This window comes from Lathamus discolor, chromosome 21 (assembly GCF_037157495.1).
Source record: "Lathamus discolor isolate bLatDis1 chromosome 21, bLatDis1.hap1, whole genome shotgun sequence".
Classification (NCBI taxonomy): Eukaryota; Metazoa; Chordata; class Aves; order Psittaciformes; family Psittacidae; genus Lathamus; species Lathamus discolor.
The window spans coordinates 3,255,439-3,268,509 of record NC_088904.1 but is presented as its reverse complement, the minus strand read 5'-3'; the positions used below and the strand labels follow the sequence as shown (position 1 = coordinate 3,268,509).

The following is a 13,071-nucleotide window of genomic DNA, read 5'->3' as shown; positions in this document are numbered from 1 at the left end:
TCCATGAAGATGCCTGTAGCATCCCAGAGCGGGATGCAGGCAATGAAGATGCGCCTTGTTCTGAAGCCAGAACCAGCGGTACCAACTTAACCCCCCCTCCTGTGGCGACACCGAAGGCCAAGTCCAAGGTTTCCTACTCTCCCACCGCCATTCCCATGCGGAAAAACCCCTCCAAGCCACCCCATAGGTGACAAGAAAGCAGAGCTTTAACCAACCTTCTTATTTCTTTATTTGAAAGGCACAGCTTGTAACGTCCTCGATACAGCATCTTCAGGTTCCTCTTATTACAGGTGATGAAACACAAAAAGCAAACCGAGATCTTCCTAAAGGACTATATACAAACCCCAGGCCCTCACCTCAGCTCATTCTTCCCTCTGGTTTCGTTCCATTGGTGGGGTGTTTAGAAGGGACGCTAGCGCACGGAGACCAGAACAGAGAAAAGCCGCTGCATCCTCTACACAGGGATAGGGAGGAAGGACCAGGATGGGCTCCGGTTCTGCCTGCCCCCCCCCCCGCCCTGGAGCCCCCTGGAGCTGGGTGCTGTTCCCAAAGGGAAGCGGGTGGTGGAGGCTCCATCACCAGCCCCGAGGCCAAGGAGCAGCCGAGGAGCAATCCCATGGGATTGGTTAAGAACAGATAGATACATGCAGAACAGCAAGGTGCCGGCCTGGAGTTAGTGCAGGAGGAGCATGGAAGGGGTGGGGAGCGATGCGACGAGATCAAGAGCGCTTGGGCAAGGAGGAGATGGGATCGGGGCAGGGAATTGTGCAGATCAAGGGGCAGCTTTAAATACCACGGAGGGGAGAGAGCAGAGGGGAGCCACTGAGGAGCAGGGATGCGGCCCCGGAGCAGCCCAAGCCAGGCTGCGGTTTGGGAACAGGGATAAGGGAAGCCAGGCTGGGCGCAGGGAGAGCACGATCGGCCACACGGTCACTGCTACGGCGCTTGCGGAGCAGCCCGGCTGCAGGGATGGGGATGGGGGACATCATCCCCCAGGCTCTGCTCCCAATGGGAATAGGCCTGGAAAAGCTGCCACCAAACCATCCCCCCCCCCCCCTCCCCGGCCCCGGCTTCTGCTGCACAGCAACTAGAGAGAGATACTGCATCTTGCATTAACCCGCCTCCCCCCCCCACCCCACAACCAACCCCCCCCGGCCCCCCGGTCGCTCTAATCCGACTTCTCCCCATCGTCGTCTTGGTGGGCGTCCCCGTCGTGGCCGTTCTTGTCCTCCTTGGAGAGATGAGCTTGGGAGCCCAGGGCCGAGAGCGAGAGCAGCCCCGTGCCAGCGCTGACAGCCGGGAGCGCCGGCGGCTGCAGCCCCACGGGCAGCGGGGTCAGGGGCAGAGCGAGGGCTTGGAGCTGCGAGAGCTGATGGGCTTGAAGCTGCTGCTGTAGGGAACGAGGGGCAAGGCAGGGAGACAGCAGAGGGGCATCGTCATTCGGGAGCGCACTCGGAGGCAGGGATGGGGATGCTAAAGGGAGGCTGAGCCAGGCTGGAAGCTCATTCAGGGGCCTGGCGAGCAGCAGAGCCTCCAGGGAGAAGGGGAAAAGGAGATTCCCGAGGCTTTGGGCTGTGACAGGCTCAGTGCGGCCCCAGCGGGACACAGCCACGAGCCCCCAGGACATCTGGCCTCGGTGCTCCAAGGATGCAGTTAAAGCCCTTGGGAACAGATGGTGTTTGCAAACCCAAAGCTCCTCTCCTTGCATCCCGCTGGGATGGAGGCTCCGGTGCCCACATCGTAACACAGCGGCTCAGCGCATCCCTTCCTCATCCCTGCAGCACCGCACATGGAGCGGCCCATTCCCAGCTCCCACCTCCCCTTGCCCAGCTCTATCCCGAAGGCCAAAGGCACCGATTCCCATCCCTCCGGACCCAAGCTAAACATGCATCACGTACACGGATGATGGAGTTCAGTTCTGGCGCTGTGACCTGCTTGGCCCGTTCAATGGCTCCCAGGACCTGCTGCTGATGCTGCAAGTGAGGAGGAAACAGGGATTCGGGATCGGTTCCAGTGGGAACAGGGAAGCAGAACCCAGGTCTGACCACAACGCACAAGGTGACGCAGAGCCTGACCCCCAGCAAACAGGGAGCCCTAAACCCAGCAGCTCTTGGGAAGCTCCTGACTCCCTGGGACACATCCTGGGTCCAGGCAGGAAAAGCAGCTCTAGCACACACTTTAAAGGGCAACTGCCCTTGCTCCTCCGGGAGCACAAGGTCGCCAAGCTCCAGGCCTGTCCATCACACTCCAGCAAGTGGATTCTGCTTCCCAACAAGTGGATTTTTGCTTCCCAACTTGGCAGCAGGACAGGGCTGGGGAAGGGTTTGCATTAAGATGCAAAAGGCTTCGTTGTGGCTTTGCTGTCAGGCGGCTCTGATGGGATCCGCAAGCCACTGCGTCCTTCCCAAGCACAGGAAAACCACAGCCTGGCCCCAGCCCCGGAGCTGCTCAAAGGCCTCCAGGCCTTGAATCCATCCCCATGCAGGGCTGAGAGCAAGGGCTGAGGTTTCCCATCCCAAACCCAAGGCCTAGGACTCACCTCTTGGGACAGGTAGGGCAGGACCTGAGCGCAGATCCCATTTAGCCTCTTGACGATTTCAGCCTGGAAGGTGGCAGGAGCAGAGAGGAAAAGCATCAAGAGATGCTCAGCACCGCCTGCCTCAACTTCCCCATCCCCACAAGCTGTGGCTGCCCCATCCCTGGCAGTGTCCAAGGCCAGGCTGGACACAGGGGCTTGGAGCAAGCTGCTCCAGTGGAAGGGGTCCCTTCCTCCAGTGGGATACCCTTGGAGTGACTGAGGGCAACGCAGAGCAGCCAATTCCTCCCCTTCCCCCTGGAATTCGAGCACTTGGAAATGCCTCTCCCCCCTACCTGTTTGTGCATTTCAATATTGAGCCCGTAGGACATCTCATAGTACTGCAGAGCGGAAGAGAACAAGAGAAACTGTTAAGTCTCCCCCGGGTAAAGCGGCTCCATAGAGCACTGCTGGGAACCGCTACTGCTTTCCCAAGCAAGGTCTGCTACAAAGGCTGGGCAAGGCTCAGGGCTCCATAGACTTCCATATCCGCAGCCAAAAGAGGCAGCCGGACCCCGTGAGCTTTGCCTGGCCAGCATCCTAAAGCCCACGTGGCTGCTCCAGCAGCAAACGGAAGGGATCACCACCGGGCTTCGTAAGTACAAGCAGCACATCCAGCTGCACACAGCTCCAGATGCTTGGGAAGAGGCCCTATGGAACCCCCCCCACTAAACCACACCACACCCAATAAATCCCACCCAGACCCCCCCCTGCACAGCAGCAACAGGCGGCTCCAGAGCAATCTCTTGGCAGGAGAAGCTAATTCCTGACCCCTGGAAGAAGCGGGTTGAAGGCTGATGCTTGAGAGAGTTTCAGCATCTTCTCCCTTAGCTTGCAGGCCGCAAGCCTGATGCTTCCAAAGGCAAGGAAAACCCCACATTTCATTCGAGGAGAAGGATGCTGCTGGGTTGGTACCGATGCCACAAGCCTGGAAGCGCCTGGTTCGGCATCTCCCTGATCCCAGCCTGCTCTCACCCCACTGCCAGCTCTCTCCAGGCTTCTTTGCATCCTGGAGACTGAGCAGGAAGCAGGAGCCCGACCCCCAAGCTGCTGATTGTGACTTATCCACCAGGCAGAGCAGCTGGAGCAGGATCCCTCCTCTCCGCTTCCCGTCATTCCCTGGGATGGGGAACGGCGGCTCCGGCTCAGCCCCGCAGGATGAGGCAGGAGCTGCTGCACCTGCAGAGCCCCCAGCGCTGCACAAGGAGCTGCAGCCCTTCCCTCCTGCTGCTGCTGGTACCCAAGCCCATGCCGGGGACTCCCCACCGGCGCTCAGCCCCACATGAGCTGAGCATCCATGCGAGGCCCAGGAGCAATCGCTTCCCTGTTAATCCACAAGGAAAGCCGTGACCTCTCCTCCTCATCCCCAGCCCCAAGCACTCTTTGGTCCCCATAGCCTGAGTCCAGCCATGTAGGAGGACGGAAGGACCAACTCCCTCATTCCTGGTTTGCAAGTCCTAACACTGCTCCAAAGAGCATCTTTCTACATCTTATCTCTTCCTTCCAACAGCAAGTGGGCACCAGCTCATCCCTATGGACAATATCACACCTCCTGGGAGTTCCTTGATGGGCACAGAGCAGCCTGGCATCCCTTCCTCTCCTACAAGGGCTCTTCCATGCACAGGAGCACAGAGGCGTTACCTGCCTGCAGGAATACAGCCCTTTCCTGGCAGATTTATCCTTGGATCATGGCTAATCCTTATCACACCTTATCAAACACAGGCCACGACTCCTCTGGAGCCCCCAGACCTGCAGCTCCTTCTGCAGGTGCCCGAGTGCTCTCACTTCCCCCAGCCCATAGGGACTAAGTCCAAGGACCGCCCCCCATCTCCATCATGGAGCAGTCAGCTTCCCAATCCCAAACCTTCCCTGTGTGCTTCCCTGCACTTCAACCCCACAAAACACAGGAAAAGCCCCGTTTGGAGCCAAGTCAGACCTCAAAACCTGGAACTCCACCGGGCAAAGGCTCCGTGCCCATGTGGACACAGGCACCCGCATCCCACTGTGTGTCCCCCCCCCACCAAGACCACAGGGGCCGGTCCTCACCATGACGTAGTGACGCTGCATCTCGGATTTCTCGCTGGCCAGTTTGTCACATTCCAACTTCAAGCTGGAAAAGCCAGAAAACAGTCAGGAACCCACAGCCAGGAGGCGAGAGGGTTGATGGCCACAGAGCAGCTGCTTCCTGGCTGCTCTATGGGGTGGGAAGAGCCAGGCCGTGTCTGTGATGCTCCCACTACAGCCCCACTAAGATGAGCTCAGGAGAAGCAGCACGAGGTTATCCACAGCCGGACACCATCCTCTCCCTCCCCATTCCAAGCAAATCCAGTGGTGAGAAGCAGAAAGCTGGGCACAAGCCAGCCCAGGAAGGGGTTTGCCTTTCCTCAACTGGCAGCTGGGGACAGCTTCTGGCACGGGCCTGCCTGCAGCACTCAAAGGGATGCTCCGGTCCAACTTCCAAAGCAAAGGCAGATCCGTTTGGGAATGGTGGGAGGGATCCATCCAGGAGAAAGGATTTTCCCCCCACACCTCTCCCTGTTCTTCACACCCTTCAGGAAAGTGCTGCTGCTCCCAATGTTTTATGAGGCTCGGGCCGGGGTTTTCTGTTTCCAACAAGAAACAGCTTCACCTACACAAAACCTGCTTCTTCCCGAGCGCATTAAGTCCAGGAGGGTGGAGCGGGGAGGGGGGGGGGGGGGGGGATGGCCTCCCCTTTCCATCGGGAATGCTCCTTGGGCTCCTCCACTGGCACTGGGAACACCAGGAAACAGCCATTTCCCAGCAGCGCTGGAATGACACCGCGGCAGAGCCGGCTGCGGGTCAGCAGCGGGATTCCTACACACATCCCCCTTAGGAGAGCGTTTGGATCCAAGCGCTCCCTCGCAGCACCAGGAATGGCAGCCAGCGAGGAGAGCTCCCTGCGGGAGGCCTGGCCGAGGATGCGGAGGGAGGATGCTCGCTCTCCCGTGCGGATGCGCCTGAACCCGTGCCACGGGCGCCGCTCATCCCGCATCCCGAGCCGGGGCAGAGCGGCGCGGAGGGCACGTACCTGTGGTACTGGGCCTGCAGGAGCTGGAACTCGTCCTTGATGCGGTCGCAGGAGTCGGAGGTTGTGAACTTGAGCTGCTGCGGCAGGTGAGAGGAGCCCTGCAACGACCGGACACAGCGCTCAGCGCCGGGGCCGCACCGACGGACCCCCCCCTCCCCGCCCCGTCTCCATCCATCCCCACATCCCCGCCCCGCGCTCAGGCCCGCAACGCGCCCAAGGTCACCGATGGGGGCCCCCCCCTCGGTACCGGGCATGGGGCGACCCCCGAGGGGTCCCGCTGCAAACCCCCCCCCCCGGCTCCGCCCCGGCCCCGTACCGAGTGCCGGCTTTGTGGAAACATCATGTCAGGCTGCGGAGCGGCCCGGTCCCGCTCCCCGCTCCCCGCCCCGTTGGCCCCGGTGCCCGTTCTCCTCCGCCGCCGCCTTTGTCCGCGCCGGGCCCGCGGCCGCCCCGGCCCCGCGGCCGCTCCGCCCCGGCCGCGCCGCTCGCCCCTCGCCGCTCCCGCCGCCGGCGCCTATTGTCTAATGGCGGCTGCGGCTCCGGCTCCGTCCTGCGGCTGCTCGGCACCACCTGCAGCCGCCGCCGCCTCCCCGGGCCGGGCGGGCCCACGGCCGCTCCCGCCCCCGTCGGTCCCCGCCCCCGTCGCGGCACCGGCACCGGGCCCGGGGCCGCGCAACCGGACGGGGCCTTCCCCCCCCCCCCCCCCCGCAGCTTCTCCGGTCTTTCCTCGCCGCCGCGGTCGGGGCTCGGTCCCGGTGAGCCCCCCCCGCCCCGAGGCCTTGGGGCTGCCCCGCAGCCGGGTGATGCTGGGGTGAAGCGGGGTTACCGGTACCGTTGGGCCATCCAGGGGAGAGAATCGCGGTGCCTGCATCCCGGCATCGTTAAAGGGAAGGGGAAGCTTCAGTGTTAATGGAGCCGCTGCTCGGGTTCCTCAAAGGCTGATGTGACACCGCAGGACCCGAACTGTTCCATGGGGGAAACACCACCCGAGGGGGCTGAGAACCCATCTGCAACCGGCCCCAAGCAAACCTCCCGTCTCCAAAGAGAGAACATCCTGCTCTGGAGGCCAAGCTCTGCCCTAAACCCACTGCCTGAGGAGCGCTTGGTGTCCTGGGGGATCAACCGCATCCCTACGGAGAGCAGGGAGCTGGGGATTTAGCCACTGCTGGAAGGACTTTGTGGCCTCCTTCAAGCCACACATGCAACCAAGGCACAGCTGAGGCAGGATCGGATCCTTGGACACCAGCCTAGGAATAACGGGCAGGATGCGGGTTGGTGCATAGGGAGATGCTCAGCGCCTTTCCTGCTTCAGAAGCACCCCTAGTTGTGGTGCTGGTGGCCTGGCCCGGCCTCAGCATCAGGGTGAGGGTGCTGAGGCGCTGGCACAGGGTGCCCAGAGAAGCTGGGGCTGCCCCATCCCTGGCAGTGCTCAAGGCCAGGTTGGACACAGGGGCTTGGAGCAAGCTGCTCCAGTGGAAGGGGTCCCTGCCCGTGGCATTGGATGAGCTTTAAGGTCCCTTCCAACCCAAACTATTCCATGATTCCATGATTTTATAACTCACAGTTGCTCCCTTCCAAGGGGGAAATGAAATGTTCCTTTATTGGCTTTTATGGTGGCTACAAAATGTTCCATTTTCTCTTTTTTTTTTTTTTTTTCCTCGTTGTTTTTCTTTTTCTCTCCTTCCTTTCTTCCAGGAAATGCTCTAATTTATGGGATAATCTTGGCAAATCCCAATCCAGGGGAACACAAACTCGCTTGTGCCTTGTAAATGACTCTTTAATGTCTGTCTCCAGCCGGGCAATGCATCTGTGTGTGAAGAAGGGGGATTTTAAGCTCCTTGAGCATGGCCTGGGCACAGCAAACCATGCATGGAAGAGCATCCCCTAACCCCTCCTGGTCCAAGGGCTTGGTGTTGGAGGCTGGAAAGGGTCCCCAGCACAGGGCAAGCAGGACATGGGGGCTGGAGGAGCCCCTTGCACCTCTCCCATGGGATCCTGCTGGGTGCTGTGCCTTTAGCATCACTCCAAGGCGCAGTGGTACCCATGGGGAGCTGCAATGTGCTTGCTGGCCTCCCCCAGCCAGCGCTTCCCCACACTGAGCTTTGCCTTCCACCGTGTCCTGAGTGTGTCTGGATGGAAGCAGGAGCTTGTGCAGGGCTGGAGCATTCCCATGTTCCCACATCCCATGACATCCATGTTGTGCCCCCCAGGTCCCCTGGCCACCTGCGACAGGGACTTTATATTCAGCCTTGCTAATGGAGCAATGGGTTGTCCAATGGGCCCCAGCAGGAAGGGTTCATCCAGGAATGTCCTAATGAGCCCGGAGCAACTTCCCAGTCATTCCCAAAAGGAGCAGTCCAACAAAGGAGGCCCAAATAAAGCTGTTTCATGAAGAGCCTTTGTAAATGGTTCAGCTCTATCCCATGTAACAGCACTGGTGCAAGGCAGACACTTGCTCCTCTGAAGCTCTGGATGGAGTCATCTCAATGGCAAGGTAGGCTCTGAGATCCTGCTTTTATCCTGGGAATAAGGGCTCTTTTACCTGGAATTAAAGAGGAAGGAAGCCAAAATGGCAGGACCTCCTGGGGGTGTCAGTGGCTCCTCCTTTGCCTCTCAGTGATGGGTTGGATGCTGTGGACTCTTTCCAGTCCCACCAACCTCATTCCATCCATCCAGCAGCTCCTAACACAGCCCATCCCTATGGAAAGCCCTCTCCAGGCATCTGTGAGGTGTTTTAGGAGGCACAGAGCTTGCTGTTAGCCCCATGCCATGCCGCTGGCGCTTCTCCCCTTCCAGCCTCCCCGTTTTCCCAGCCCAGCTTCCCTGGGAATGCTGAGCTCCAGCAGCTCCAGTGGGAGCTGAGGCCACGCTGGCCCTTATCAAGCCCTCTTATCAGAGGGATTATTGGCTTTTTATATTAAACCTTCTCCAGATAGCCTAATGCAATCGACCGCGCGCCTGGCAAGGGCTGTGATTTATAAGCCATGCGTCTCTGCGGTCTCCCCTTCACGTAGAGGCTGTTTCCTCCTCTTCCTCCCCATCACCACATCCACCCATGCAAATCCTCCTGATGCAGGTAAAAGCTGGAATCTCCCCCACATTCCAGGCTGCCCCGTGGAGGAGAGATCCCCCCACGGCACTGAGCCCTGCCAGGCCCATGCAAGTGGATGAGTGCCCAGGTAGGGAATGTCCTTAAGACACCGGTGGTGACAGCAGTGCTGGTGGCTGCATCCGTGTCCCCTGGCACGCTTTCCCCCTGTCCATTGTCACTTTTCCCACCTCTTCCTTGCAGGTGGGTGCTTCATCCCTCAGGGACACACAGCGAGCCACAGCCGGTGCCTGTGGGCAGAAAGAGCCTTGCTCCAAGGAAAAGCCTTGCTCCAGGCAGGCTTTTTACAGCTGGCGCAGCATTCCCACCCTCTGATCCCGTCTCAGCAGTGATTTGAAAGGCTCTGTTCCTCTCCTTCCCCTCTGGTTTGGCTGCAGATCCATGAGGGGCGATTCTCCTCCTTTTACCCAGGCAAAGTGCAAGGAGCAGCTGTTCACGCTCCGCACAGGAAGCAGGAAAGGGATTCTGCAGCTGGAATTGTCTTGCCTGGGCCAGGGCTGGGCTGGCACCAAGCTCCAGGAAAGGAATAGAGAAACAGAGAGCTTGGAGCTAGAACAGGTCCAGGGGAATCCAGACCTTTGGACCACGAGTCCCATTAGTGTTCAGGAGCAGGAGTTGAATCCCTGAATCCCTCTGCAAACCAGACAGAGCCTGATGGTGATCCTAGGGGCTGGAATAAGCAGAGAGGCTTCTGCCCCAGGCCTGCCATGGCAAGGCCTCCCAGCTCTCTCCTGTTTTCCTTGCTGGACAAAGGGAACAATGAGAGATCAATCTGAAGGTCAAAGGGATCATCCAGGCTTTCCTCCTGCCTAATACAAGGCAGATAATCCCTCCTGATGACCCTGCATCCCATTCCTGCTGCCCCTGGGCAGGATCAGTGCTGGTCTGCAGGACGGGAGCTCCAGCAAAGGAATATTGCCATGAGTGCAGAGGTTTGCAGTGATTCCAGAAAGGGAAGTCAGACTGAGATTGCTGCACCCTGCAGGGCCTGCGCTCGGCATTCCAGGTAGGAGGAACATTTCTTCCTGACCTCAATTTAGGACAAAACACCGGAGAATGAGGATTGATGGCACGAGGAGACTGTGTCTGGGACCTTTTGCATCTCATAGGTACTTCTGTAGTGCCTCCTGTGGCCTCCTGGGAAGCATTTACCTCCAGTCCTGGATCCAGCCCCAGTGTAAGGATGTGGAGCTGCTGGAGCGAGGCCAGAGGAGGCCACGGAGATGCTGCGAGGGCTGGAGCAGCTCTGCTCTGGAGCCAGGCTGAGAGAGCTGGGCTGGGGCAGCCTGGACAAGAGAAGGCTCCTGAAGGGGAGACCTGAGAGCAGCTCCAGTGCCTAAAGGGGCTGCAGGAAACCTGGAGAGGGGCTTGGGACAAGGGCCTGTAGGGACAGGCCAAGGGGAATGGCTTGAACCTGCCCGAAGGGAGACTGAGCTGAGCTCTTAGGCAGAAGCTCTTCCCTGGGAGGGTGCTGAGGCGCTGGCACAGGGTGCCCAGAGAAGCTGTGGCTGCCCCATCCCTGGCAGTGCTCAAGGCCAGGTTGGACAGAGGGGCTTGGAGCAAGCGGCTCCAGTGGAAGGGGTCCCTGCCCGTGGCAGGGGTTGGAGCTGGATGAGCTTTAAGGTCCCTTCAGCCCAACCCAGGCTGGGATTCTATGATTCACAGACCAGGATCTGCAGCATGGGGAAGGGGATGACTGAGCTGGTCCTGGTTTACACAAGGTTCTCACTGCTCGCACTTCACTGGTATGAAAGTGCTTTCATGTATTAAACAATACATCCCTTTCCTTTTCCTTCCTGTTAGAGCTGGGATGGCAGCCACTGACCGTGCACTGCCCAGGGCTGCGTTAAGCAGTGGCAGGGCCTCATCCTGACCTGCTCCCTTTGGCGCTGGAGGAGAAAGAGGTGCTGGAACTGGCAGCACCTCTGGCTTGCAGTGCCCTCCTGTGGGAGGTGAGGCTGGTGTGGGTGCTCCATGCTGGTGCTGATGGAGGTGGGTGCTGGAAGCTGTCCTCCTTGGAACACATCCTCTCTGAGCCTGGGTCGTACTCTCAGCAGTGACAAGCCACGGACTCCTCCAAGAGGTCCTTCTCTGCTGCTGGGGTCCCAGAGCTGGCTGCAGGACCACCAGTGGGGCTCCAGGCTGCACAGACAGCATCCTCTGGCACTGGAACGGAGCTGCTTTGCCTTGCTTTGGGCCTTCAGCACCAGGAATTCATGGGGCCATCTCCAGCAAACCCACAGAGCAGGCTGACCCCCTCTTGCTGCCCCTCTGCAGCCCATCCCTCTGTATGTGTGTGTGTGCAGCTGAACTGGGTGCCCAAAGCACCTGGTTTCTGCAGCAGGATGGGATCAGTTCTCGCTGTCTGGTTGCAAGATGCTTTTCTTTAGGCAAGGAAAACGTTCCCCAGTCGAGCTGCTGATGGAGCAGCTGCAGCAAACTGCAGCTGGCTTCTCCCTGCTCCAAGCAGCTTTTCCGTGAGGGCAGGAAGGGAAGGAGCAGACAGAGCATTGCTGCTTGGAGACCACCAGCTCTGTCATTCCTACCTCATCAGAGCTGATGCCTGTCAGTAGGAGCCAAGTGGTCCAGAGGCTGGATGCAGATGTTGTTCCTCCTTTTCCTATGGCAATCAGTGCAGGAGCTTCTGGCCTTTAGGTTTTGCTTCTGCTCAAGGGAAGAGAAGCAAACCAACAGCCTCTGGCACATAGCACCTTATGGTGCAAAGCAGCCTGGCAATCCTGGTTGGTAACTCCTGAGCCAGGATCTATCTTGCATTCACAGCCTGAGGACAGGCAAGAAGGTGAAGTGACTTGCTTAAAGCCAGAGCAGTGTGGTAGGAACCAAAGGCTTCCTGCTTCCTTAAGCACCATTCCTGGCTGGAGTTCCAAAGCGTGACACTGAGCAGCCCACTGTGACTTGGAGTCATCTGCCCAAGGAACAAGCCCTTCACCAGAGATCAGTAAGGAGAGAGGAAGAGCCCTGTCTGAGGCGTGGAACACTTGGAAGAGAAAGCAGGAGAAGAATGGAAGGGAATGGATGCTGGGAAAAGCCAAACTGTGGTGAGACCACTGGAAAAAGAAGTGAGAATCTTCTGTTCATTGAGGCCAAGAGCCGAGGGGAGCAGCACAGGTAGAAGAGCAGGGGGAATCATAGTGGGAAACAACCTGCTGCTTGGGAGCATCTCGTGTCCATGTCTCCATCAGATTGCCATGAGGTAGGGACCGGCAGGTAACCAGGAAGGCAGGGATGTAATAGCTCTGTCCTGCTGCTGTCAGTGGTTACACACAGAGCTCCAGGCTAGAACAGGCAAGGATAAGGGGAGCGACTGCAGCCAGACCAGGCAGTGATGGAGCTGGGCATCCATACGGGCTCCGAAACACCTGCAAACAGCAGAGCCGGGGTGAACCTCGGCTTTAAGGAAGCCGAAAGTGAGACAAAGAAACAACACCAGATGGAGCAAGGGGAAGGTAGGAAGAGACTTCTCCTTTGGGATGTTGTGTGCATCAGTTTTACCTTGCCACAGAGGTCTTGCTTTGCCTCCTCCCCTCCTCCTGGACCAGCCGGGACGCTGGTACCCATCCGAAGGGATGGTGGAAGCTGCAGCTTGTGGATACGGCCATGGTAAAAGAGAACCTATGGAACTTCTGCAGTTCCACCTATTTCTGCATGGGGATGGCATGCGGCTGCCTGGGGCACTGGGTCCACAGTCCCTGCCAGCACTTCCTGCTCTGTGGGTGATGCCTGACTGAAGGAACACGGTCCTGGGGTGACCGGGATACGGGGCTGGGGCTCGGTTGGTCCCGTTTGAGCCCCCCCCCCCCGGTTCTGGAGGGCTCCGGGATGAACCGCGGTTGGGAACCAGCCTGTACAGCTGGAAGAGAGGAGGCAGGGGTGCGGCGGCACGGCTGGGTTCCTCACGAAGGCAAATGCAGGCATGGATGCCACGGCTTGGGCTGGCCCCAGGCTGCCTCGGGGGTACCCGTGCAGGGACGTGCCAAGCGGCAACGGGGGCACCGAGGGTAAAGGCAGCGCTGAGACCGAGCACGGAGCGAAGGGAACGGGCCCGGAGGCGGCCCCCGGAGCGGCGGGGCCGGGCTCAGAGGCGGCCCCGGGCCCGCCGGGCACTGCCCCCGCTGCCGCAGCCGTGGGCGGGCGGGGCCTGCGCCCGGGGCGGGCGCTCCCCCGAGCCTGGCCGGGGGTGGCCGGGGGCGGCCGGCGGAGGGAGCCGCGGCCCCGCGGGGTGAGGCAGGGCCGCGGTGCCCGCTCCGCACCCGGCCTGTGGGGAGAGGCCGCGGCCCGCCATGGCCGCCCGCCCGCCCCGCCCCGGTCCGCCACCGT

The 13,071-nt window shown here is 59.9% G+C and overlaps 1 protein-coding gene across 2 annotated transcripts; it reads right to left on the bottom strand.

Annotated features, from left to right (window-relative positions):
* Positions 1-205: 205 nt before the first annotated feature.
* On the bottom strand, positions 206-6,110 carry TLE5 (TLE family member 5, transcriptional modulator). Of its 2 annotated transcripts, none has more exons than XM_065699917.1 (7): positions 5,941-6,110; positions 5,625-5,722; positions 4,622-4,685; positions 2,872-2,916; positions 2,540-2,602; positions 1,899-1,973; positions 206-1,387 (listed from the first exon to the last, which is right to left on the bottom strand). In XM_065699917.1, exons 1-7 carry the CDS (start codon positions 5,965-5,967, stop codon positions 1,169-1,171), a joined length of 591 nt encoding a protein of 196 aa, XP_065555989.1. In that variant the 5' UTR covers positions 5,968-6,110; the 3' UTR covers positions 206-1,168. The 2 variants fall into 2 exon arrangements, with proteins under 2 accessions (XP_065555989.1, XP_065555990.1); XM_065699918.1 differs by having other exon boundaries at positions 206-1,390; positions 5,941-6,095.
* Between the last annotated feature and the right edge of the window lie 6,961 nt (positions 6,111-13,071).